This window comes from Fringilla coelebs, assembly GCF_963513975.1.
Source record: "Fringilla coelebs genome assembly, chromosome: 10".
NCBI lineage: Eukaryota > Metazoa > Chordata > Aves > Passeriformes > Fringillidae > Fringilla > Fringilla coelebs.
Genome location: NC_140036.1, coordinates 5,784,106 through 5,810,399, shown reverse-complemented (window position 1 = coordinate 5,810,399; position 26,294 = coordinate 5,784,106). Strand labels below are relative to the sequence as shown.

The 26,294-nt window shown below is 45.8% G+C and overlaps 2 protein-coding genes across 6 annotated transcripts; one reads left to right on the top strand and one right to left on the bottom strand.

Moving 5' to 3' along the window:
• Window positions 1–535: 535 nt before the first annotated feature.
• Window positions 536–26,294, top strand: CEP63 (centrosomal protein 63). 5 transcript variants are annotated; one of them, XM_084212301.1, is made up of 17 exons: window positions 536–688; window positions 1,854–1,920; window positions 2,045–2,125; window positions 7,468–7,602; window positions 9,169–9,349; window positions 10,540–10,635; window positions 12,787–12,909; window positions 13,730–13,843; window positions 16,183–16,416; window positions 16,660–16,805; window positions 17,555–17,689; window positions 18,467–18,581; window positions 20,439–20,636; window positions 21,061–21,147; window positions 22,674–22,873; window positions 23,396–23,684; window positions 25,790–26,294. In XM_084212301.1, the coding sequence occupies exons 4-17, from the start codon at window positions 7,559–7,561 to the stop codon at window positions 25,946–25,948; spliced, it is 2,121 nt and encodes a 706-aa protein (XP_084068427.1). In that variant the 5' UTR covers window positions 536–688; window positions 1,854–1,920; window positions 2,045–2,125; window positions 7,468–7,558; the 3' UTR covers window positions 25,949–26,294. The 5 variants fall into 5 exon arrangements, with proteins under 5 accessions (XP_084068427.1, XP_084068428.1, XP_084068426.1 ...); XM_084212302.1 differs by lacking the exons at window positions 536–688; window positions 1,854–1,920; window positions 2,045–2,125 and adding an exon at window positions 4,771–4,825; XM_084212300.1 differs by lacking the exons at window positions 536–688; window positions 1,854–1,920; window positions 2,045–2,125 and adding an exon at window positions 4,810–4,970.
• On the bottom strand, window positions 1,184–4,714 carry ANAPC13 (anaphase promoting complex subunit 13). Its single transcript, XM_084212305.1, has 3 exons — window positions 4,689–4,714; window positions 3,730–3,855; window positions 1,184–1,621 (listed from the first exon to the last, which is right to left on the bottom strand). Exons 2-3 carry the CDS (start codon window positions 3,826–3,828, stop codon window positions 1,496–1,498), a joined length of 225 nt encoding a protein of 74 aa, XP_084068431.1. The 5' UTR covers window positions 3,829–3,855; window positions 4,689–4,714; the 3' UTR covers window positions 1,184–1,495.

Sequence of the window (26,294 nt, the reverse complement as noted above, 5' to 3'; positions counted from 1 at the left end):
AGGCTCTGCTTTCTTTCCCTTGGTGATGATCCAATGAGGAGCTGAACTATAAGAGCCCCCAGTGGCATAGCTGGTTCTTTGGTCCATGCTGTACTTATTAAGCTTTTTGACTTTGCTAATTCTCAGGTTAATCCTTAACTCTTCCTGCTGTCTGCAGCTCCTTTTCCTTCAGACAAGTGTGTGCTGCTCCCCTAGTGCAGGCATGAATCACACTTGAGGCAGAGCATGTGTCCAGCATGGTTCTTTCACAAGCACCTTGAGCTCTTCAGCCTCAAGCAGCTCAGCAATCTGAGTCTCACTGAACATGTACCATGCTGTGATCCCATTTGATAATCACCCAGGCAAAAGTTGGGGCTTGTTATTTTGAAGATGATAAACTCTGAAAAAAGACACCAAATAACATTTGTGGATCTGGAAGCTCCAGGACAGTGCTTCTTCTGCTGCACTGACAAAATAATATAATTTAAACACTGTTTTCCTTCCAGCTCCTTTCTCACCTCTACCAGTAATCCTAAACTCTGTCAAAATATTTTCCCTTAGCAAGAAGTTCTGCCAATGGTGAGACGGAATTGGTCCAACAGTGAAACATGAAGAACAGAAGGCTTTTACCTGTTGCAAAAGGCATCTGAGAATCAGAGATAAAATAAGGTCCTTGAGGACTTTGCCTTTCGTCTCAATACAAAAAGAGGTAACAATTTGTTGCCTGAGGCTAAGCCCTCCTCATTTCTTTTCCCCATCACTTTTTAAAAATTTTAATTTCCCATCTGACGTTGCTCGTATGAGTGGTTTGCACGTCAAGAGGCCCTACAGTGCGACTGGCAGGTTCTTCCTTGGAACTCTCAACCATTCCTTGGAACACCATGATTTGAGTAACCACCATTTCAGCATAAGTTAGACTGTCTGTTCACTGTACACATTGGCAAACATTCCCAGGGTGTCAGCACTGGAAATGCTCTCCACCACCACCATCAGATCCTGAGAGCAGGAATTCAAGTGCTTACAGGTTACTCCCTGCTCTTGATTCTGCTGACCAACCTTTCACACCTGCCCCTCACATCCTACTGCAGCCACACACTTGTTAGAGATGGCAACGACTCACAGCTATTTGGGTTATGTACACTGAACTCTAGACAATAATCCCACTATGAGCTTTCAAATCAATTGCAATTTTAGACAGTAAAAACTTTTTAATTATGTGTAGGAAACATTTAAGATCAGAATTGGCACCAACTTAAGAACAAATTAACAGAAAACATGAAATAATCTTATAAGCATGGAACATTTTGCACTTGGCTCTGAGATGTCAGAGCCTCTGCTATTTCACATTCAAGAAAGAAGCATTTTAAACTCTTCATTGTGAGCAGAACCACTGTTAGAATCTGAAAGTTTCGGAAATGTTGTTTCTTCCTTAGGGCAGCTTATGACAGTAATGGTCAGCCAAAAAATATTTTTATGTTGCATTTATGCATCCACTGTATGAAATCCCACTGATTCACTAATTTCCCGTGGGTGGAACGTTTTCATGGAGATACTGGAGAGCCAAATCTGTCCACTTCATTTCTTGCTCTTTCACAGACTCAGTGGTGCCACCGTTGTCTTGCTCTGGTTCAGGGAGCTCATTCTGAGAACAAAACACAGGTAGAATGCATTCCACATGTAATACACTTCCTGCAAGCAGCAGGTTATGATTTGTATGGATACATACAAAACCCCACAAACGAGACCAGAGGGTGCATCTGAACAATAAATATCATACATACTGATCCACTTAAAAATATTGCTGAGCCCCATCATGAACAGTATTCTTTTCATTTCAATGTGGTGCTTAATCTGAAAGGTAAATTGTTTTCCAGGACCCTGGGGCCTTGCTATACACTCAGACTGCACACGCAGTGAGGGAGAATATACAGCAAATGCAAAGTAAGTAAATAACAGTACAATGCAATTATTCCATTGTTTGTTTGCAATGTGCTGCTTCTGCTGTTGCCAAGAATACAAATACTGCAGACAACTGGTTCTGTAAAATGTTACTTTCCTATGACAGGTGAGAAGACCTTACTGTCTGCATGCTGGACTCAGGTGTAGCTGTGCTGGATCAACAGCAGAAGCCAGAACCTCCTCCCAGGTGTGCCACAGAGCTACTCACGGCACAGTAAGGGGAAGAAAAGTTTAACTAAGATTTAATTTTTTTTCCTTCTATTATTTGTTCTCTGTCTTGCTGTAATGGTATAGTCACACTGAGTGTGTGCTATTCTGCCAGATACCATTTGGGCAGGAATTCGGAGTTCTAGACCTCTGGAAATGCCAGCAGGAGCTAAATAAAATGTTTCAGCTTTGAAAACAATGAATAATTCGAACCTATTTGAGTTCCCAGAAATGTCTTGAGTGAGCACTGGAGCAGACTCTCAGGACAGGTTCAAATACCACTTTCACAGCCATTCTGGTTGCTCCTTTGCAATGTCCCTGAGTAAGCCCCCTGTGAATTCATGCTGGTTTTTCTGTGATAGGAGCCTGTCCCATCTCTGGGGATCTTTATATCCACAGCCAGGCCTTTCTTTCTATTGGTAGTTGGTGAAGCTTCCTTCTCTGAGGCTGTTATCTGTATGTGACTGTAAGCCATCACAAGATGGCTCTAAGGGAACAAACAGTAATGTTTGGACTCGGGGGTGAAGGCAATTGTCAACAAAGAATCTGTTTATGGTACTCAGCTTGCCTTATAAAGGTTATCTCAAGCAAAAGAGGGTTTGGGCTCTTTTAGCTGAGAATTATGCTTCTGCAAGATGCTTCCCTCAAGCCCAACTCTTGGCAGGAAAATGTGGGCTGGACATATGGATTTTGAATTGGGCAGCTGCTCCTCACTCTCTCTGAAAAGCCAGTGGTGGCAGGGCTAAAGCTTGAACCATGGCAAAAATTTGGAAATGTCTCTCTGCTGAAAGAAACCAGCACCTCACAATTTCCATAGCTCCTTTATCTGGGCTAGCTGGGGTAAAGCTTGTGTACCAGAGAGAAAAAGGGAAGGGAAAATCCTCAGCTACCCCTAACTTCCCTGGAAGTTTCAAAATAGCCAAGGAAAGGTGTCAATGTGGGAGATCTGAAGCTTCAGCTCTGGGCTCTGTGGGATCAGCAGTAGCTTTTCCCCTGCTGCCCCTCTTTAGCCTTGCAGCTGTACCCTGGATGAAAGGAGAGGTGCCATGCCTTGGGCACAGTGCCACAGGCAAGAGCCCTGCTGCACCTGCCAGTCCTTCACGCTGTCCTGGAACTGCCAACAACACTGTATCTGGGAAAGACTGCTTTGAGATATGTAGGAAAATGTCTCAGCTTCATTGCAGGAAGTGGAAATAAAGTGTAACCAAGACTGGAACTGTCAGCGTGAGACTGATCCTCTGCTCTCCAAACCAACTCAGAAAGTACCTCTAACAACAGGAACAAAAAAGGGATGCAGAGAGAAAGGATGATTCTACTTCTCCCTGATGCCAAACCCAGGACAGTGCAATGGGAAGGGCACTACAGTTCTGAGAAGATTCAGGAACTGGTCAGGGGATAAGGGACAGAAGCATCCATGTCCTTATGCACTGGAATGACTGGCATATAGGGCAAGGAAAGAGTCAGATGTGGGAGCCTCTTGTACAAATTACCCGCACCACGAGCAACACTCTGTGCCTTTTCTTGGAAGGGATTGTGATGAACACAGCAGCCTTAACTCAGATTGATAAATAGCAATTCACCTACCAGAGGGATGGCCACGTCCTCGTAGGGCAATTTATCTTCCCTCCACGCATCGTCGATCAGATCCAGGATCCTGCCATCCCTCTGCACCTCGCTGTCCATCGTCACAGCGGGGGAGAGCAGCTAAATCTGTGACACAAAGCAGATGCTGTTTTAACAACATCCCCAGCCAAGGAGCTGGAGTCTGGACTATGCTCCAGTTTGATGCAATCCATATGAAGTTTAAACTTAAAAAGAATACCTTGGTTTCCCTAATCCACTTAAAAAGGGATTATAACTACAGAGAACAACTTCATCTAAAAAGAACACTATCAAAGTGAATTGCAGATTGATGTGCATCAGAGATGAATATATAAAACCATCTGGTTATTATTGATTATATTTATGTGTGTTTATATCTACTGACTGACTTTTAGAAGTCTAATTTGATTGAGTCTGAGCACCTAGAAGTGCCCAGAACCCTTTGCTGACTCCTGGCTTACAGCCCCTGACCATTGCCGTGCCTTATCGACTCCTTCACATCTCTGGGAGAGTCACAACAAAGGACTTCAAGGTACCCAGAATTCTGCCCGAACCTGAAGTCCGGGAAACCGGTGAAACAGAAGCAAAGCGAGACCTATCTTTCACCCCCTGCACCTATAATTACTCCCGAGTGTTTAATTGTACTCTGCCCTCCTTGAAGGGCCACCCCAGGCCCTCGGCCCGGTGTCCCCCTGCGGGGCAGCAGCAGCAGGCAGCTCGATCCTGGCGGGTATGAGACAACTGACACTCATTCAAAACCGAGCCAGGCCTGGCACTCGCCGGCTGCCGGAGCCGCGATGTGGGCGGCGATGGGCACGGGGCTGAGCGCATCCCAGCCGCGGCGCGCTGCGGTCCCTGCCTCTCCCGGCCACCGCGGCTCCGTGGCCGCCCGTGTCCCGCGGGGTCCCCCCGGTGTCCCCGCGCTCCCCTGCCCGCCCTACCCTGCCCATCTCCGGGGCTGGCGCTGCGCAGGCGCCGCCCCAGCGCATGCGCAACGCTGCCGCCGCGGGGCCGGGCCGTGCCCGCCGCCAGGGTGGGAAGGGCGGGAAGGAGGAAGGGAAGGAAAGGAAGCAAGGAGGTCAGGCAGGAAGGAAGGAAACGAGCAAGGGAGGAGGGCGGTCGGCCAGCAGTCAGAGCTGGGGTGTCGGGCAGCCCGGAGCGGAGCTCGGCCCGGGGGCTCAGGGCTGCTCCTCGGCGAGCGGCGCTGGAAGGGCCCCGGGCAGGTGCGGGGCAGGCTCTGTAAGGGCTCGGCCAGCGGGGAGGCTCCGGCCGGGAGCAGCTCGGCACGGCGGCAGTGGGGAGTGCCTGCCGGAGGCAGCCCCGGGGGCTAGAGCGGGGAGCACTGCCGGGCACGCTGGCCCCGGCCCCTTCACAGACGTGAGCTGCACAGAGCAGGTTTGGGTTGGACGTCAGGAGGAATTCCTTCACGGAAGGGCTGATTAGATTTTGGAAAGGCCTGCCCAGGGTGGCGGTGGTGGCGTCCCCATCCCTGCAGGTGTTTAAGGAAAGACTGGACGCGGCACTCAGTGCAAAGTGGGGATCGGTCACAGGTTGGACTTAATGGTCTCAGAGCACTTTTCCAAGCTCAGTGACGCTGGGATTCTCGCTCTGGCGAGGGTGGTTCTCTCCGGGCTCCTGCCGCAGGTGCCATTCCTGCCGCTGGCAACTGGAGCTCGCCTGTGGTATTGCCTTTGGGAGGTTACTGCTCCTGCTGTGTTCATTGTAAGCATGCTTCCAGCAGCGCTTGAGGATCGCATCTTTGTGTTTTTAAATGCGAACTAATCCCAGTCTTGTCTCATGGGCACTATTCTTAAGTCCTCCTGCCTATTGTAAAGTTCTCTCCACTTGACTCTGCTACAATTCTGCCTTGAGCTAGGATGCTAAGCCTTGTTTATTTTTAAATGTGTTGTCTTGTTTTGGGCTTTTTTTTTTTTTGCAAATACTTCAATTTTTTCACTTTCAGATGTGACCAGCCAGCTCCTTGCTTCAGTTGTAGTTAATGAAGGAGATTGTTTCCTCTTGTGGGTCTTCACTCAGGTGCCTGTAACTTGCACATTGCAACTTCTAAGCATGAGAGGCCAAAATTTAATACTAAGTCAGCAAACCTTATGTAGCATAAAACTGGCTAGAGGTGTCTGAATTTAAGGCTTTTCCCCAAAATCTGGGTATGCCAGCAAAGTTAGCAAAGCTAGCTGGCTGTGAGGGTGGTAAGGCAGAGGCACAGAGAAGCTGTGGCTGTCCCTTCCTTGGAAGTGTCCAAGGCTGGGTTGGACAGGGCTTGGAGCAACCTGGGCTAGTGAAAGGTGCCCCTGCCCATGGCAGGGGTTTGGCATGAGATGGCTTTAAGATTCCTTCCAACCCAAAGTGTTCTGGAATTCTATGCTGTCTGTCTCCTCATCTCTCTGCCCAGTGAAAATTGATTCTGTGTAGGTGTGATTAGAATGAAAGAGGAGAGCTGCTACTGTCTAATGTCTGCTGTTGCCACCTGGAGAGCTCTTGGAATGCTGTCAGCAGCTCAGGGGATCTGCTCATCTGCTCTCCTCAGCACCCTGCCCTCAGCAGAACCACAAAGTTGTTCTGCATACTGATTGAGTTTTGCTAAGCACAAACAGGGCCAAAGACAAAACACTGTCAGAATAGGGATAGGATTTTTTTCTGTGTATTTTTATATGCCTGTGGTTTAAAACACAGCTCCCAAGGACAGGTTTTAATTCCTGAATTGTGTTTTGAAGTGCTGTAGGAGCATGATAGAAGATTCTTTGGGAAAGAGAGCAAAGCTGAGCCTGCGTTTGGGAAAGTTTCCCTTGCTGTGACCTGCTCCCCTTTTGCTGATTGCTTAATAATGCCACATTAATCTTAGAGGAAACATGGTGGAAGGATCCATCTTCTGTACTTGGAAAGTGTATAGGTTTTGGAAACAGAAGTTTGTTCTAATAGCTTTAGACAAGTTTAACCATTTTTGTGTTAGATGCAGTTTCATGAAGGAGACATTGAAATAAATTCTGGCTTCCTGGCTGTGGTTTCATGGCAACTTTAATTCCCCATTTTTGGTTTTAATGTAAACCCTTCTCATTTTCACCAAAATGTGAAATTTCTCTGGGTGTTTGTTACTTAAAAGGTGTAATTTATAACTGAAGCAATGTACTGCTACTGTAAAGCTGTCCAACTTATTTTCATAATTTAAGGCATAATTTAAGAGGAAATTTTAAGGAGTTTGTGGTTTCCTAAAATTCACACAACCGTATGAACAACCAGTGTGATCTAAGTGTGGTGGTAAACTGCATGGTCTCTTTAACCTAGTCGTTAACAGAGGCCTGGAAAATATGTAATTTATGGATGAATTCTTACTTCTACTTGCTGGTGTTTTCTCTCTGAAGTGACAAACTTCCCTGTCAGAGGTGGATCTTGGGCTGGCCCCTTTGGAGCCCAAATGTTCCTATTTCTCCACAGGCTGGTGCTCCCAGGAGATCTACCAAGTTGAGTTCACACAAGTGCAGATTCTCATTGCTCCTCTCTGAATTTTTTAGATCACATGATTGTATCACTGCAATTTGGTAGTGCTGGATGATAGCACTGGCTGTATTTTTCTGGTAGAAAAATCTGTTTTCCTCTATTTGACTGTAAGTTCATGAAGGTGCCATTGTTTTCCTCACCTGTAATTGCATGCTCCTTGTATGTTTTTTGACTTCCTTGCTTTGTGGTCTTCCACTTTTCCTGCAGTTGGATGGAGAAGCAGCCTGGTTTGTGCATTGCCATGGGTGACCACTGCTTTCCTGTACTTCCCTAGTACCAAAGCCACAAGGATTCAGGGATGGAGGCTTTGCTGGAAGGAATGCAAAGAAGTGGGCGGGGGAGGTATGTATGCAACTGTACACAGCAGTCATTCCAAATGATTTCAGTATTAACCTTGCCTCTTACTCAGAATAAGTCCTCTTGTGTAAGTGTGCAGTGGCCTTCAGCTGCTGCAGAAGTGAAGTCACTGGGGGAGCTGGCTCTGCACTAATCCCTGATGATAGTCTTAATTGTCAGAAATTTAGTTGTACATCTTCCTGAAAACCTCAGCCTCTTTTTCTCTCAGTTGTTATTGTAAACTATTCTTACTGTCCAACATCAGGAGCAGTAGTAAATAGAGTTGTGAATAAATATTTATTTTGTAACAGGCTTGCAATGTTAATGAGATGTGACTTTGTTGTCTGATTTCACTGAAAACATCTGATTATTTCCTGCTTGTGTTGAAACTGCAGAGTCCCACTCAGCTCTGAGTGAATCCTTAATGCTCTGTCTGAGGTGAGAGTCTGTAGACTTTTCAATCCCCGAGAGAGACTGTGGTGACAATAACAGAGCAAAATGCTTTATGTGTTAAACAACCGTGAAGCAAAAGTCACTGATGCCATTTTCCTAGTCATCCTTGAGAATGTGACACAAATTTATTTGATACTGTATCTTCTTTAGAGAGCTGGTTGCAGAAATCGAGTTTAGAATTTGCTACATATTAGCAGATGCTGTGAAGGAAATGTTCCTGCTCTGCATAATAGCTGCTAATTTTTGGTTAACTCACAGGACAGGGTGAACTTCAAATGTGACTGATTTTGGCTCCTATAAGAAGTATTCCTTTTCCTATAGAAAAAGTGCCAAGTAATGAAGTGTGCATATGCCCTGGGGGAACAGAGAAATTTCCATCCCTTAACCTATTGATTTCCATTTCTTTTCAGTTCTTCCCTTTGACAGGCAAATTAAAGGGGCAGAGATCATTATGGAGTTCACCACCCTCTAGGGCTGTGTCTGGCAAACCTTAATATTGTCCCTGTCTTAGCAGCTGGGAAGTTTTAGAGGAGTTACTTGAATTGGCTTCAATAATTACTGCACCAAATTAGAAATCTGGGCATCGCTAGGGAGCTTGTGCTCCCCGATGGATTGTGAGGGTTTGATTCTTCATTATCATGTTGTCATCCAGCCCCCTCTGCTTCAGGGTTTGTCTGCATTTGTGATAAACTTCTGTTTTTGGGAGCTCATAGATTGGCTGTAAGATTCCTCTGGTGGCTGAAACCCGCTATAAAATGCCACTGCCTGGAGAGCAGTTAAGGCAATACAAAATATGAATTAAACACGCTTTGGTTTACTTACATAATGCTTAGTACCCAAGGCAAAAGGCTGAATGCCCAAGTGTGAAGTGGTGTGGTTTAGTGGGCATGGATGGTATTGGGTAAAAGGTTGGGCTTGATGATCTTGCCGGTCTTTTCTGACCTTAATGATTCTGTGATTCTATTCTGTGTGAGCTCATTTGAAGAGAGTTCAAAGCACTGCGTGTGCAGAGTTGGTGGCTTGGTGCCAGTCAGTTCTGCTGCCTTTGTTGGTTTGGGACACCAGACGTGTTGGGTGTTGGGTGGGACCTGCTTTAACTCCAGGCTCTCTCCCCTCCAGTGGTGGGTTCTTGACATCCTGTGAAGCTGAGCTGCAGGAGCTGATGAAGCAGATAGACATCATGGTGGCTCACAAGAAATCCGAATGGGAAGGGCAGACACAGGCTCTGGAAGCTTGTCTGAGTGCTCGGGAGCAGGAACTTTCCTCTGCCAAGGCAGCTCTGCAGGAAAAACAAAAGGAGGTACCTTGCTTTTGTACTATTTTTTGGTTGGAGTCAGCAGTGTGTTTTACCTGTAAGAATCAGGAAATCAGGAATAGAATTTTTAAAGGACCTGTTGGAACAAGGTGTCTGGTTCATAACTCAATCGAAGTCAAGTGATCCACTCCCCTAGGGTTGGTGGAAGTCCACATATTGAGCTGTTAGAGTTATTAGAGAGAACCCAGAGGCACTGGTTCTGGCTGCAGCAGTAATGGACAGCCCAGCAACCTGCAGTCATTGGTAGACAAAACCCATTTCCTACTATATAAACTGCACCAAGAAAAACATTTCCTACTATGAACTACACCAAGATATTGCTGGGAAACTCTCCATGGGCTTTTTTACAGAGCTCTGGTTTTGTGATCTTTAAATGAAAGCCTGAGGGAAGTGCAAAAAAAAAAATCTGTATTGGTGGAAAGTTATTAGTAAGTGGAGTTTTTGTGCAGGATGTGGACCATAAGGTGCAGTTGAGCCACAGGATTTTCATTTGCAAGAATAATGATTTTTATAATGTAGGTTATTGTTGTTATTATCAATTAGGTTTTCTCAAGACACTTGAAATGTCTCTTACCACCAAAAGCAAACATGGATTTCAAACTGAACTGTAAAGTGTGTTTGAAGTCACTGCTGGAGTATATTCATCCTTTTGGTTTATTCATGAATTTTCTGTGGGTTTTCTTTTAATTTTAACTTGTTGACTTGTGACCACTCAGGTTGTGGTTGGGAGAAAGATGGGAGAAAAATGAGTCACAGGAGCAGTTGAATCGGTGTCAGGGAAGTCTTTTCTGTGAGCTTCGAAGCCCCTTTTCTTACTTTTTCCATGCTATTAGGATTCTCTCATTTCTTTGAGCATAGTAAGATGATGACATGGCCAACTTTTTTCTTGATAGATAGCTTGAAATCATAATGTGTGTTTGTGAAGAATTTGATGAAAATACTGGATAGAAGTAGGCTTTTGGCACAAACCAAATACATCAGCTTTGTCACCAGGAATAAAATCCAGAAGCTGGCTCAAAACGAGAGACCACAACAGAAAGAGTTGTGGCCCCAGCCTGCCAAAGATTTAGGCACAGCCTCCATCTGTGGGGAGGGGTCCCACTGAAATATCCATGTATCTCCTGGCAATAAAGCTACTTCTGTTGTATTTATTTGCTTTTTATCCCTTTTTTCAGGTTGGCATGCTGCGTCGCCAGGTTGAGGATGTGGAAAAATCCAAGCAGGACATGGTTAGAGAGTATGAACAGCAGCTGAAGAAATTCCAGGAGGAGGTGAGTTGCAAGAAGAGAAGTTTGGTTTCTAGTCCCCAGTTGACGATGGATCAATGACTTTGTGTCATTGTTTTTGTTTCAGTGCTGTGGTTTTAAAACTGCCCACTCAGTTAGTGTTTGTGTGCTTACCAAAAGAGCATTGAGCATAGATAAAGTGACATTTGTATGGCTCAATTGGCCTGTGTTTTGTGATTTGGAGGAACTTGGTGACAGATAGAGAGCTGTTGGAGTAGGAATGTTTTTATATGTTGGACATCTGCAGAAGTTCACTGCAAGAATGTCCTGTGTTTGTCCATCCCAGTCACCACAGTGCTGGTTCTGGAGCTGCCACAGGTACAGGCAGCAGCAGTTTGCTCTTTCATCATTTCTGAAATTCAAAAAGGGTGGAGATCTAACTGGCCTGGCTAGTGTGAGATCAGGAAATAACAGTGGCGTGAGGTCTCATCTTTTTTGCTTTTGTTAACACTGTTGACTTTAGTAGGGATTTTGTACTCTCAAGGAATATTAGTCTAAATACCTTTTATAAAAATCAAGTGTACCTAGAAAATGCTGTTTGACAGTAATATCAGAGCTTCCATCTCAAAGCCTCTTGCTCAGTGCAAGGTGATACCTGTCCTGCAGGTGGTATAACAGCATTCCAGATTTCTGCCTGAACTCCTTGCCTGTCTGCACTTGCCAGTAGCAGGGAGTGAACTGGCATGAGCAGCTCATAGAGCACTGACCTGTTTTCTCTGGAGGGCTGGGCCTAGTTCCTACTCACTGTAAGCCATAAGTGAAATTAATTTGATAGTCTCTGCTTTGATGACAGAAGGCATCTTTTCTCATTTAGAAACACCTCACTATTCCATATGACTAACAGGCTTCATTCGCTGGGTGTTCTCGCTGGAATTGTGGATAAGCTGCAGAGCAAAGCTGAGGTACATTGGCAGATCAGCCTAAATTGCTATGGCTGAAATACAGCCTGTGTGTTGTGGCCTAAATTGCAGTTTGTGGGTGTTTTACCTACACAGTATTAATGCTGATGACATTGAGCTCCAATATTCCTCAGTCTTCTGTTCTTAGTACTGTTTGGGGAAATTATTTCTGTCTCTGTTTACCACCATTTCCAGTGCAATTACAGGTACAGTGTCTAACTTACTGAGAATGTTGAAAGAATAAACCTCTTATCTCCTGATATGTTTGGCAAAAGATGTTTGTATTAACTCTAAGCCTGAACATCTGTCTGTTCCCGCTGAACACACCAAACTACTGAATGCATCAGGTCTTGAATCAGATATTTTTTCTTCGCATGGTCCTTTTGTTCACCATGGGCTTAGCTTTGTCTATCAGTAAAACAGCAGTGATGGCTTTTCAAATTCATGTGGCTATTTGGGAGCCTTTTATTTAATAGCTAAGTAGAGGGGAGCTCATCATATGAAAAATTCTCTGCTAGTTGCAAGTGATTATTTGCACGGAGGGTCATTTAAATGTCAAGAGTTTTTTCCTTATTCCTGCTTCTGATACAACTTAAGCATCCTAGCAGCAGGCGTAGGAGTGATATTTTCTGTTGGCATTCTCCACTCATTGTGAAATACACAGTGTATCTAAGCAGAAAATGACAGATGAAGTGGTGTTGATATTATGGGTAATGGCAATTCTCAAACCTTCCTTCTCCCACTAAGCAGGAGAGTTCCAGTTCCCACCTGAGCTGCACAAGTGTATTTTGATCACACAAGATTTACCCGTGTGTGGTGTGGTGGGTGTGCTCCTGTGGGGGAGCAGATCAGCCACAAGTGCTGCTGGCTCTTCCTGGGGCTGGGAACCACCCGTAGAGAGGGGGATGCTGTACTCTTGCTGCATTGACAGCTGCCTGTAAAACTCCATCTGATCAATATTTCAGTCATGCTTTAATTATGGTAAGACAGAGCTTTAGTTAAAGCTGCTGATGTCATGACTTCAGTGGCATCTTGCTACTCTCATACAACTCGTGTGTTTTGCTGTGCTGTTGGAATAAAAGACTCATTATCCAAATAGAAGCCTTCACTTGGGAGCTGTGTGGCCTTGATGAAGGCATTGTTTGTGTGAACCACTTTGTGTGTCTTCTTTCAAAGGGCTGTTTAATTCTTGCCTTGGGGCCTTGAGCAAAGCTCCCTCTTTCACTGTATTCTGCAGTTGTCCCGGCTGAGGAGGAGCTATGAGAAGCTGCAGAAGAAAAAAACAAGAAGCAGAGGAGAAGCTAACAAGGGACAAGAGGAGGACAAGTTTGAATTGAGCCGACTGACCAGGAAGCTGGAGGTATGTGGTGAAAAAACAGTGTTGACCAGTTTGTATATATTAACTGCCTTACAGGGCTTCACTGGTGACTAAACAGTCCACTAGGAAGTGGACAATGAGTCCTGCTTAAGGAGCACTGCCCATCCACTCTCCAGGTGCAGCTCTTCTCAACTGCATGTGTGATAAAGGCAGTTTCATGTGCTGGGGCCTCTGACTGCACTGCATTAACCTTAATGCTGTTCTTACCCTTAGACTAAATGAAAGGAAGGAGGTGCTGGAAGAGTAACTAATTATGTGAATGGAATGAATTCCAGTGTGGGGAGGTTGTATTCTTACTTCTTTGAGGAGGAGGGAGCTACATGTCAAACTTCTTCTCAACCCTGTCTCATCTTCTAATCTTTCTGCTCTGCTGAGCTCAACCCCACTCAGTTTTCTCCTCCTGAGAGATGTGGTAACAACACACATCTGACTGATGTAGTGCCCAAATTCTGGAGCAGAGATTAGCAGTCAAATTCTGTACTTAATTCTTGTCATCTTGGAGATTTTAATAGCAGCATGCTTTGGAAGCTAAAGCCAGTCTGAATTGTTAAACCCCTGACAGCAAAGCCATGAAATCAGCCATGAATGTTTTGGCACTTAACATTTGTGAGCTTTACCTCGGGTGGGGAAGGAATGCAGCGAGCACCGTGTGTGAGGGCTCTGCACTGCTGAGCTGCTGCATCAGGTGACTGGCTAATGGTTTCCCTGCTGGGGGAAAGGTGAGGAGTGGGGAGAGAAGGCAAATGTTGATGTGAACCGGAGGGGGATGTACTGCTCCAAGCCACCCCTGCTGTCCTTGCAGGAGTTCCGTCAAAAATCACTTGACTGGGAGAAGCAGCGCCTGCGGTACCAGCAGCAGGTGGCATCGCTGGAGGCGCAGCGCAAGGCTCTGGCAGAGCACTCCGAGCTCATGCAGGTACAATTAACATGTGCTGGAAGTTTCTGCTTTGTTTGTGGCAGGGAGGGAGAGGCTAATGAAATCTCTCAGGCTCCCATCCAGTTCAGATTGCCGTTGAAGTGACTTTTAATGTTCTGATGGAATAAGGTTTGCTTGTACGAGGGCTGTATGGAAAAAAGATCTGGAGTCTGTCATCAGAGATTAGATAAACCTTGTGCAGCCCTCCCTGCCATGACTCTGGTTAGCAGAGAAGAGAGTGGGATGCAGATTTCCCTGAGAGGCAGAGACCACAGCATATGACACTTTAAGATGTGTTACATCATGTTGTCTACTTGAAAGCTGTGTTCCTGCCAGCAGGTAAGTATGTACCTTGTGGGTCCAGCTCAGAGGGTACTGTTGGAAAACAGTCTTCCCCTACAGCAGAGACTTCCATAAAATACTGAAGCAACAGCAGTTTTCAGCCCCCCACCCCTTGTTTTAGGTCTCTCAAAGGCAAGAAGTAGTGGGGCTGCTGCTCTGCAAAGCTGATGGCTCAGTGAATTAGTGGTGCTGCAGCAGAGCAAGATGAATTGACCTAGAGCACAGCTGTGAAGTCACACAGACACAATCACAGCAGACACTGATAAGAAGCTCTTGCTGGGGACTTTGCCTTAATGGGCTCCTGAGTTGCTCTTGAGTGGAAGCTCCTGCAAGGAGGGAGACTGTGATGACAGGAATGAAGCTGGCTCTGACAGGGGCTTTGTGAGAGGCTGACACCAGGAGATCTACAAATGCAGAGAGAGTCCTTGCGCAGAAGGTCTTGCTGCTCTGCTGTGTGTCGTTGATAGCTCAATTGTTTGGGAACAGATGTGTCCTTGGAGCTCAGGCTGGGACACTGGGGCACAGAGGTACTCGTCTTAATGTGCAGCAGAAAACCAGGAGGCTGGAGAGGTTTTCCCAAAGCGGCATAAGTGCCTTAGGTGCACAGGTATTGTGAAGAGGCTGCCTGAATCCTCAATTGCTTTGAAAAGCCCAGCGTGGAAGTGCTAAATTTTTTGCCTTGGATGTTTCTGTACATTTTATGTGCTTAGTTGTCTTTTTAGCACAAGGTGAAGCTGAGATCCATGACCATGGAGTACTTCCCCTCTCTCTCCTTTCATCTGGCTTCCCCTCAGCTCTTCCACAGCAGCTTAGGGAAGCCTGGAATTTTCCCCAGTACAGACCACCTTCTGGATCACCTGCAGTCTTTAAAGTCAGCCTTTCCTAAAAACCTGGAATTCTCTGCTGGCCTGGATGTTGTGTGGCTGGAAATAAATGTTTCTTAATGCAGAAATAAATGTTCAGGCAGTCTGATACTCTGGCTTCTTGGGTGAAGAAAGGCTCTGCTTTAAACTCTTGTCTCTCTTGATTACCTTTTCTGTCATGACTATTTAAATAATAATAAAAGGCTGTAATCAAAACTATACCATAGCCTTGCAAATGAGCAGTTCTTACAGTTTGTGTAAATCAAGCCATGTGATGCTTCTGAAGCTGGCAGGCATTGCTACTCTTTGAAACTGGGAGTACAGGACTGCTCAAATATTTTGTTTGAGCCTTTAAAAATTCAAAGATTTTATACAATAAGGGACTACATGAAGTGAGTGTTCCTAGAAGCTTATTTGAGAGCTCGCTTGTTAAATTTCACCAGCTAGCTGTGTGGAAAGAAATGCTGTGAAATAAAGTATTGTGCCTATAAATTATAGAGCAGATATTGTCTGCTACTCATACATTCCTTGTAACTTTTTTGTCTGCCATTAGAACACTGAAAAATTCAAAGTGAGCACTCCCCCAAGCTGCTGGAACCAGGTATTTATTGCAGAGAGCAAAGCAAATTGGCTGTTACAGCTGGCTTGTTTTGGGGCTGTTTGGTGGTTGTGGTTTTGCAATTGTGCACCCAGAGCTGCTTTCTGTCCTGGTGTGAAATTAATGGTTGGCTAATCTCTGCCCTGTTTGGTTTACAAACTTTCTTACCTGCAGTCATTAGTCCTGGTCTAGCCTTGAGCTCCTGAGTAAAAAATAGCAGGAGGCTTTGTTCTTAGTCAAATCATACTCGGGCAGCTGGAGTGATTTGAGATTCTCATTTTCCAGATTCTTTGAACTGCTTTTGGAATCAAAGGCCCCCCTCTTTTTTAATTTTATTTTTTAGTTATTCTGTTTGTTTGGGAAGTTTTATCCATCATGTAACTCTGTAACAATACTCTCCCTAATTCCCTGGAAGGTATTGTTGAGAATGAGAATGTGGCTCATTAGACCAAGAAATCAGTAGCTGTGTTGAATTCAGCTTTGGAGGAACTTTGGTGCTTTTGCAGTTTAGCTCCAGCAGGTGCTTGCTGTTGCAGACCCAGCTGGCCAATCGGAAGCAGATCCTGGACTCGGTGGAGCTGGCGAGCCGCTCGGAAATCCAGCACTTGACCAGCAGGCTGGAGAGGGCCAAGGACACCATCAGTGCCAATGAGCTGGAGGTGGAGAGGCTCAGCATGAGGGTGGATGACCTCAGTGAGGACAATCGCATCATTCTGGAAGATCAGCGCAGAGTTCAAGAAGAATTAGAGCAGTCCAAGAAAATGTTAGAGGTCAGTGGGGGAACTCCTAAGAAACGGGGTCTGAAGTGGTGGGAAGGCTTTTTCATCCTGGAGTTTTTGTCTATTTCTAAAGCCTTTGTAAAGTTCCTGATTGGCATCAAAATTGACTTTGTAGGCATGTGCTGCTCTGCAGTATTTCCAAGGGTCCTAAAAAATCTGATCAACCTCTCATCACATTGCAACGAACTGGTTTGGTCCATCTTGCAGCAGTCATTCCTTCTGCCTCCTGTGCAGGTGCTGCAGGATGAGAAGATGGAACTGAAAGCCACCTTGCAGTCTCAAGAAGATTTCATTAGCAGCTCGAAACTGCACCAGGAACAGTTACAGAAACAGCTGGACAGGATGACTGAAACTCTTCACACAAAAGACCTCCTCATCAGGTAGCATCTGTGCCTTGCTGGTACTTTGGCTCTTCAATCCAGATCTATGTTCCAGGTTCTCTCACTGAGGAAGAGAACCTTCCTCAGGTTCTCTTGAGGAAGAACATTTTCATGCAGCTGGATCTGTATTGGTTGTATTTAACATAGTGCACTGCAGTTTCTCACAAGCACTGTGCTGCCTTGCAGCATTTTTCAATTTGCATTGCTTTGGAAATTAGCAGATAATCAGTGAAGAGCATGGAGGGAATCCACTTTCCTCAGCTGGGTTTCTGGAGGCAGTGCAGGGCTTTTGAGGGTGTTTCTCCCAGGCATTTTCAGCCAAGTGCTTGGAGGCCTTTCAGGGTTTGATAACATGCTTTTTAACCTAGGTGGAAGTTCTCACTGGATGGGGCTTGGTGAGGTAACTACATCTGTGACAAAATCATGTTGGCCTTCCCCTTTTGCCCTGGCCATGTGCAGAGGCTGTTGGGTTCTGGTGGCTGGGTCAGAAGGTTTGGGTGTTGGTTGCCTACCAGTCTCTGACAGGGAGGCCAACATCAAAATAAAATGGTCTTTTTCAATCAGTCTTAACTCAAGCAGGGGCTGTCATCCAGCTGCTGTGTTTGCTTACTCACACTGCACACAGTGGTCACCTGCTTTTAGGTGCTGTGTATTTTTCAGAGAACTCCAGGAAAACAGTAGCTTTGTTCCCTGTAGCAGTGAACTCAGACATGTTTCTGTGCTGGATTAAAGCTGCTGTTTCTGTGTAGGGCCTTGGAGGAGCGCTTGCAAGGGAAGCCATTGTCCTCTGCAGGGCTGGAGCTGGAGCAGGTGCTGCTGCAGCTGGATGTTGCCCAGAAGAAGGAACAGCACTTGCAGTCAGAGGTGACTCGTCTTGAGAACAGGTAACCCTCTGCTTGCTCCCTCTGCAAGTGCAAGTAATCCTGGATACTAACACAGCACCTAATTGTGTTCATAAGTTAACCGGTGATTTTTGTAGGCTTTTAAATATCAAAGGGCCAAAGAAATCAAGTGCTATTCATTTTGCAGTGTAATAGTGACTGCTTTGCTAATTGGTTGGCTGCCTTTCTCTGCACATGGTGGGTGTTCTCAGTGTTCCAGCTTGCTTAGGCTGAGCACCTTCACTCATAATAGGCTAAGGAGTCTTTGTTAGGCAGCTGGCTAGAACCAGATCCAGACCTTCCTGTGAAGTGAGGATTATAAACAAATCTGTCCAGAGAGACTGGGGACTCCCTGTCTCTGGAGGTGTTCAAGAGCCCGCTGTATGAGGGTTGAGGCCGCCTGGTCCAGTTGAAGGTGTCCCTGCCCATGGCGGAGGGTGGAATGAGTTGAGCTTTAGGGTCCCTCCCAAGCCAAAGCATTTTGTGATTCTATGATTCCTCTCCAAGTTTGTGGTTTTCAGACTTGTGTTTACATATACATTTTATAATCTTAGTTTGTAAATAAACAAGCAAGAAACAGCTGTTATCTGTTAGATGAGCTTCCTGATCTCTTGTGAAATGATTTTGGAAAACAAACCTAGAGGATTGGTAAGGAACTTGTAGGCTGAGTTCAGTTTTTGTTGTAATGGACATAAAAGACTGCCTGGAAGATCAAAGTTTCTCTGACCATTTCCTCCTCCTTGGTTTATTCTAATCTATACTTTTGCATTTGGCACCCAGCCTGGTGTCTTCAAATGCCAGGTGTGTGCAGCTAAGCGAGGAGCTGGGTGAGAATATCAAAGAGCTGCAGTCCCTGGAAGAAGACCAGACTGAGTCAAGGGCAGAGATTAAAAAGGTAACGTGGCTTTGTTCCTGGGGAGTGGGATGGCACTGGTGGAGTGAGCTGATCCCTGTGTGCCAGTGCCTCAGCAGTGCCACCGGGCAGGGCTGCTGGCAGGCAGGGATCTGCTGGAGGTAAGGAGCACACCTGGCAGAGGAAGGGTTGAGAGGACACCTGCTTGCAGGTGTCTGAACCTGGCTTTGTGAGCATCTCCTGGGCCTCCCCCAGTACTTCTGTACACTGTGGAGATACTTGAATTACTGCTGGAGGGGCAAATATGCAAAGAAATTAAGGTCTGGAGTTTAAGCCCAATACAGGCTCCCAGCAGGGTGAAGAGCAGAGAAGGAGTGAGTTTGCTGTACTATGTCCCATCACACTTGAGGCAGGACTTCAGCTGTGTCCTGGTCCCTGTGTGAATAAGGGAGTGTGTTTCAGGCTGGATAGCTGGACATGAGGGCAGGGGCTGGGAGGAATGGAGCAGCTCACCTGCCACAAGGGGCTCACCCCAGAGCTCTGAGCACCCTAGGGGGGCAAGCCCTCCACTAGCTTGGCTCTTCATAATGGTCTGCATCAGCTCATGTGAGAGCTTTCACTGGAGCCTGGTAGAGTGGAAGCCTCATTGAACCTGAGTGAAAAACCTCACTTGTGTGGAAATCTTTCATCCTTTATTCTGAACATACAGAGGTGCAGATCTTGCCAGAGATGTGTGCTTGGTTACACATCTAAACAGCCACACAGTAAATGAATCTCCCACAGGCTGCTGGGGAGGAGGGAGAGATTTATGAAGGCTGTTGCTGTTTTATATACTTGGGAGGCATTGAGGTGACATGGAGATAAATCACCGTGTGAACAGTATTTACATGGGTAGGCAGAGATCATCTGGTTCAATTTTCTAAAATGCTTGTAATTCTCAGAAAAATCCTGTGTGTTTGAGTGGTTAATATTTCTGACTAATGGAATGGAGTCCTGGGGAAGGAATTATGCTGCTGTTGGTCTGTTGTGCCACTGAATAAATATACAGTGTGCCTGCCAGCATATTGTATGTGGTGCAGGTCTGTCACCTCAAAAAACATCAAATAAACCAAGATAAGGTATGGAAAAAGATGACCATAAAGGATGGAGTGGTTTTTTATATAAGCAACAGCTGAATGGAATAGGACTTAGCAAACTGGAAAAGAGATAACTGAGATTGAATGGACGGAAAATAAAATCATGCCTGTCATGTGGAAAGTAAATAGGGAATGATTATTCTCTCATAATGCAGGGCCTAGTGGTCATCACACAGAGTTATGAAAACAAAGAGATGTATTTTTACCCTGTGCATAGCTGGCTGGTGGAAGTTTGCCATGGGAAGCTTTAGTTGCTACGAGCTAGCATTGATTCAACTCTGATATTGATTCAAAAGACTTAGGGCGAATTAATTCCTGGAAGAAAAGTCCAGCTTGAGCTATTTAAAGTTATCATCTCTAAGTGGTATCTTCAAATACCTCAGGAAATCAGAGTGGCAAATTGCAGGGTTATATTTTCCAAGAGTTACTGTGCTTCCCCAGTCGTGGTGAACCTTTGGCTCTCTGGCTTTGGCTACAGAGGTTAAATGATGAGCTGAAGAGGCTGTTGGTTTGATAAATTGTGGGTTTTCTCAAGTACCCTGTGGCATGAAGCTTCTTTCCAGTTGCCAGTGTGTGGTGTGGGAAGGGATTGGGATGAGGTGGCTTTCAATCAGGAAGGACAAGCACGTGCAGAGGGTTTGTTACAGAGAGCTTTTTTGTTTTCCAGGACTGAGATTTCACATTCCCATGTGCAGTACTTTTGCTTTTTTAGCTGAAACATGTTTTAAAAGCTCGTGGGTGATGTGTGCATGTCTTCCTCCAGCTGAAAGACCAGCTCTCTCAGGCTGAACAAATGCACAGCAGTGAGCTGGAGGGGATGAAAAGGGAGATCTCCAGGTTGACACAGGAGCTGCAGCAGCGTGACATCACCATTGCATCGGCGAGCGGCTCCACCTCAGACCTGGAGCAGCAGCTCAGAGCAGAGATTGAAAGGGCAGAGAGGAAAGCAGTGGAGCACAGGGTAAAAAAGGCACAAGACTCTTATGCTATCTGTTTAAGGGATCTGAAGGCTTGGAACATCATCCTGGTTTTTAGCTACATCAGTAGTTTCCTTCTGTCTTTAGCCTCTGTGCAAAAGCTGAGACCTTCTGAAGGAATGTTCTAACGATGATGTTCGCTGAATCTGTCTTGCTAATTCTTTTCAAACCAACAGCCTACAGTCCCATAGAATTCTTTGGGATTACCATGCTAACTAGGCCAGGATGGATAACATCTTTGAAAACTGTGTATGGTTATTTTTGTTGCCTTCTCTGTAGGGTCCCAGTACTACTAGCAGCCCAAACCTTGCTTAGTACTTGAGTTTGAGGGTGGAAAAGGCTTGGAGGGTGTTGTGGACATGCATTGTGTTCTTTTTCTGAGCTTGTTGTTTGCTTTTGTCTCCTGAGGTAATTCTGGTCCAGCTAGAAACCTTGAGGCTGGAAAACCGTCATCTCTCAGAGATTCTGGAAAAAACAGAGTGTGGTAAGCTGAAGGTATGAAGGTATTGAGGACCAGGAGCTGGGAAGGGGCTAGCCTTGTGTACCTGCCTGGGAATAGTCAGTGTCTTTGCCCAGGCCTCTCAAAATGGAGAATAAAGCTCAGTGAGCTTAAAACCCAAGCAAAAGAGGCAATTTGAGAGGAAATAAGGTGCAGAAATATCAAGCATTTGTTCAGTCAGAGAGTGGTGAAGAGAACTGCAGAAGCATCCATAATTTCCATGTCTTCTCCATGGGCTTTGGCCCACATTTTTTAGTACATTTCATTACACTTCCATTTTAAGCCAGTTTACCTCAAACTCTTGATTCTCAACCTGTGATGTCCTTTTGACGTGTCCTAGAGCTGTAACTGCTCTGGCCCTTGAAATGCCTGGGGTGAGAGGGTGTTCTGCCTTGGTGAGGAGCCATTCAGCAGGGCTCTCCTTTGCTCTCCATGAGTGGGATGCAGACTGGAATTATGGGCTGGATGTGTTGGGACAGTGTTCTTGGAAAGGGCCCTGTGGTGGGCTCCTGCAGCTGAACAAAACCTCCAAAACTCCTGAGGCAGAGGGAGAAGAGGAGCCTGCATGGCAGAGGTGCAGCCTTGGCAGAAATAATGCATTGGCTTATTTTGTGAAGGAAGAAGTGGCTGGTTTGCAAGTTCTGTCTCCACTTGGCTGCTTCCCTGTAGGGGGCAAGGGCTGGATTCAGACAGCTGAGAACCTCATGAGAATATGTCAGAGAGTATGTTTTATCCTGTTAGATCTGTGGGAAGGAAATACTCACCTCTTAGTATTAGTTTGGGGTGATTGTCAAATGTGCCAAGTTCCTGGGAAAGTGCTGAACAGTGGCTGGTGAGATGGATTAAAAACACAGCTTTCTGGAGGGCTGGTTTGAAACTGAAATAACCCAAGGCACATTACTTTCTGCTTGAAAAGTGCCTGGTGGATTTTGCCTGTGTGAGTTCCCAAAAATGGGCCAGCAGTGTGCAAAGCAGGAAATCTTCCTTAAATAAAAGCCCCACAGCCCCAAGGAGCAGGAGCTGGATCTTGGCCTGGCAGTTCTAATGCACATTTGGAAAGACCTTAGATACAGAGCTGATGAGAATTAATTAAGCATGTAAGTTTAATAGGACTGGTAAACAGCAAGTGGGAATGTCACAGAGGTAGAAGCAGCAGAAATTATACCCACCTGGCCTAGTAAAAAGAAGATGATGGGAAGAAGCAAGTTGTTCAGAGTTTCAGAAAGGCCAGAGGCAGGTACATCTGAAGTATCCTAGGTCCGTGTTTTACTGTTTTAGAAGGAATCCAGTGGTGAGAGAGACTGACTATCCCAGGCAGATCAGCACAGTGAGTCTGGATGAAGCCCAGTAAGGCATATATATATAATTAATTTTCTCCTAGGTAAGTCTTGAAGGTTTTGCCAGTACAAATGAGGTTAGGGGATATGCCTTAAGGAATCTCTTGCTGGCCTTTGCTCTGGATGTGACTGTGGTGTCTTGCAAACCAAAACTTCTCATTTCTGCCCTTCTTTCTGTCTGTTAGGGGGGTGATGGCACCCTGAGAGCGCTCAGGGAGGACTACACTGCTGAGCTCCAGAAATTAATAGCTGAGAACCAGCAGCTGCGGAAGGATCTCGCAGAGACCAGGGCAAAACTGGGGGTCACTGCACAGGTGTGCCCAGGTGAACCTGAGGGCATGGCTCAGCAGGGACAAGGCAAAGAGCCCAGGGATGTACAGCACAGGTGAGTGACCCCAGGGATGCTGCTTCCTCAGGGTGAGGGAGAGCAGGGGATGTGTGGGGTTTAATGGCATGCTGGGTGTCTCTCCAGTGCATTGTGCGTCTGGGAGAGCACAAGGACTGTTTGGGAATCTGCCTTTATGCCTTAAGCAGTGCAGTAGCTTTGAGTCCCAGCTGGATTGTGTTCTGCAAAGCCAGCAGTGTTTGTCTTTTGTCTGCCTTTGCCTCTCTCTGGAGCAGCAGTCTGTGCTGTTTTTGGTGACAGGATTAGATGTGGCCCAGGCAGCTGTGTTCCTTTCTGTTGCTGTGCTAGGATGTGCAGGCTGTGGGTTTTGGTATCTACAGTAGCAGAAGAGAGAGAGAATTCCACAGGGACTGAATATGTGTCTGGAAGTGCTATGGAAACAAGTTTAGATTGCCAGGGCTGTTAGTAACATCTATGTTAATTGTTGCCTCTGTGTGAGTTTTTGCTGGAGTTCAACTGCTAAGAGACAAACTCAGTTCTGTGCTCAAACCTGCCTTCCAGGGAAGCACAGCACGAGCAGGATGAACACACATGGAGGACACATCTCCAGCCTGACAGGACTGCTCAGCATCACCACAGGGACTCCCAAAGGTGGGGGGCTGCTGAAGCAGGAACTGTGAGCCCCGAGACGGGTGAGCCACCCTACCAGAGCAGCAGCAAGAACTGCAAGGAGTCACGTGCCTGGCTGGGAGCGGAGTCTGTGTTTCATGTGGTGCATGAAAACAAAGATTTTGCAGATGGAACATCTAAGCAGCCTGCCTTAAATCATCACAGAGAATCTGTGTTTTTGGTAAGCAGTTGCACAGGAGCTACTTGCTGCTCAACAGCTGAAAATAGAGCTGGGTTCTTATCTGGCAAAAGGGGGCAGGCATTTGAATGCATGACCTAACTGCCTGTTGTGTGTGATCCTCTAAGTAAACCAAATGTTAAACAGGGAAGGAAAGCCACTTCTGGATAGTTAAGACTTGGCCAGGAACATCCATATAGAGGCTCTTCAGAACTCCTTGGAGAAGAACTTTGTGTTTGTGTGCTTGCTGAGTTAATTCCAGGAGCTCATGGTGCTGTACCTCAGTGTGCACGAGGACCTCCTCGTGTCCCCTCAGAATTCTGCTTCAGCTTTTGGCTTAGGTCTGTAGCAGAGGCTCAGAGTGGATGTGGAGTGCTGAGTATGTCAGTATTTCACAATCTCTGGGTGGCTGGTTGCTGCACATCTGTAAAGCACAGGGTGAGTTTTACCCCTTTTCAAACAGGCTGCAGCAGTCAGCACACTGAACTTAAAGCTGCTTATGCTTGCAGATGACAAAGCCTGAAATCCCTGCTTCACTGCACAAGGGGAGCCTGCTCTTTTTCCCAGTTGCTGATGGTACTTTTTTCATCGGGAGCAGTGTTAGCACTTTCTCTGTCCTACCTCAGCTCAGTTGCTGAAGCACTTGACCAAGATACAGAAAAATTGCACTGAATCACTTCTTCCTGTCATGTTTAGGGAGGGGAGAATGCTGAGCACTGGTCCTTGCTCCAGATGTGTTGCCCTAGCAGTGTTCAGAGCAGTTTCTTTTCTGTTTTTGCATTGGTAGCAGTGACAACTATTCAACTATTACCTATCTTCTTGTAGGAGTCCAGAGAAGAAGCTCAAAGGCTAATGCACAGATAAGTGGAGGCTTGTCAGGTCTTTGATGAAGTTTATGACCAAGAATTGGTCTTGATTTTTCAAGACTAAAGTAGCTCGTGCACATACCCAGAAAACAGTGTTGGGAACTTAGGGAACTGCAGTATTGTAAATGGAAACTCTTCAGGTTGCAAGACTGGACCCAAAGTGTGAAAAGTTCCACTTCAGGGTATGAGAAGCTCTAGGGCTTGATGTTTAGTAGAAGAGAATGGGTCCTTTTTATTCTGAGAGGTAGAAATAAGATTTCTAAGGAAATGCAAATATTTCTCCTGGTGTTGAGTGGGTTAGGCTCCAGTGTCTTTAAATCAATTCCTTTAGCACTAAGAGAGGAGAACTCTCATCAGTAGGCAGTAGTGGGGTGGGAGAGATTTGCTTGTTGTCTGTAGCCTTTTCTGTTTCCCTTTGTTCCTGGCTGTTGACAAGACCTGAAAACCACGAGACTCCAGGATTTGGAAATAACCAGTTCTTTTCTCTTGCCAAGACACTGAGACAACTTTTCTGTAATGGAAAGCGGCCCCTTAGTAACCTTAATATTTCACGTGCCAGCCCCTGAGCACGAGGCTTCTCTTCATCAACTTGTACATTAAGCCTGGTTTACAGTGTTGTTTTTGTAAGTTAATAACTTGTGGGTAAGTGATGTGAGGAGCAGGAATAGTTGTTGACTGTAAAGGAAAGAATCTGGAGTAGTTTGTTGACCATTGCTGGCTGGACTGAAGTGCTGTTCCATGAGCTGCAGTGGGAGTTTGGCCTGTACTTGCCTGTGGGATTGTAACCAGGGGCCTGTTACTTTGGGGAAGAAGAGGAGGTATATGAAAGAAAGCAGAGATATTCCCAGTGGGGAATATGTGGTAAAAAAACCAGTCTGGCAGTGCTTTCCCTCCCCTGGACCCAAACTCTGAGGTGCTCCCACTCACTGGGATTTTTATGGAGCAGGATGTAGTCCTTGAGTTTCACCAACACCCACGGCAAACTCCTTGGTATTCTGTAGTGACCTTCTCTAGCCCTGATTTTTTAGGACTGATTTTTTGGCTTCCTGCAGCAATCATTGCTGGCTGTTGGGAGGGACGTGACCTATGATACAAATGGGAGATCTGAGTGCTTAGTCTGCCCACTAAGATGGAAATGAGCCCTCTAGGAGGATGTTCCGTGGTGTGGCTTGCAGATCAGTGGTGTTTCTGGCCAAAACTTGGAATGAAGGAATGCCTGATAATCCCTTTGTTTCCCTTTAGTGCCCCTTGCCTACAGCTTCTGTGGGATCCATTGCTGCACGATACCTGGAAGATGAAGAAGTGAGATCCCAGCACATCCTGGAGTGCCTAAATGCTCACATTGAGGAACTGAAAAAAGAGAGTGCCAAGATAGTGAGACGATTTGAACACCAGGAATAATGTTCCTTGTGGAATTGGAATGCTGGTTTCCTTATGTGCTTCCAAACTGTGACTGGGAATGTGCCTGTATCCAGCTGGGATTGGAGCTTGAGTGAGAGGCCATGTGTCCCACTTGGAGCTGAGTCAGCAGGATGGGAGTTGAGGAAAAGGAACTCCTGTCTACATGCTTGCTCTGATGAGGGGTGTTACACCACAAATATTTTAGTCAGCTTGCCATAGGTCAGAGACCTGCATCACAGCTATGTGCTCACTCACAAAGTTGATGGTGTTTTTTAAAAAACATTTGCTAGTTTTTATGTATTTAAAGTATATTTTATACGTGTAAAAGCATTGAAATAAATCAGAA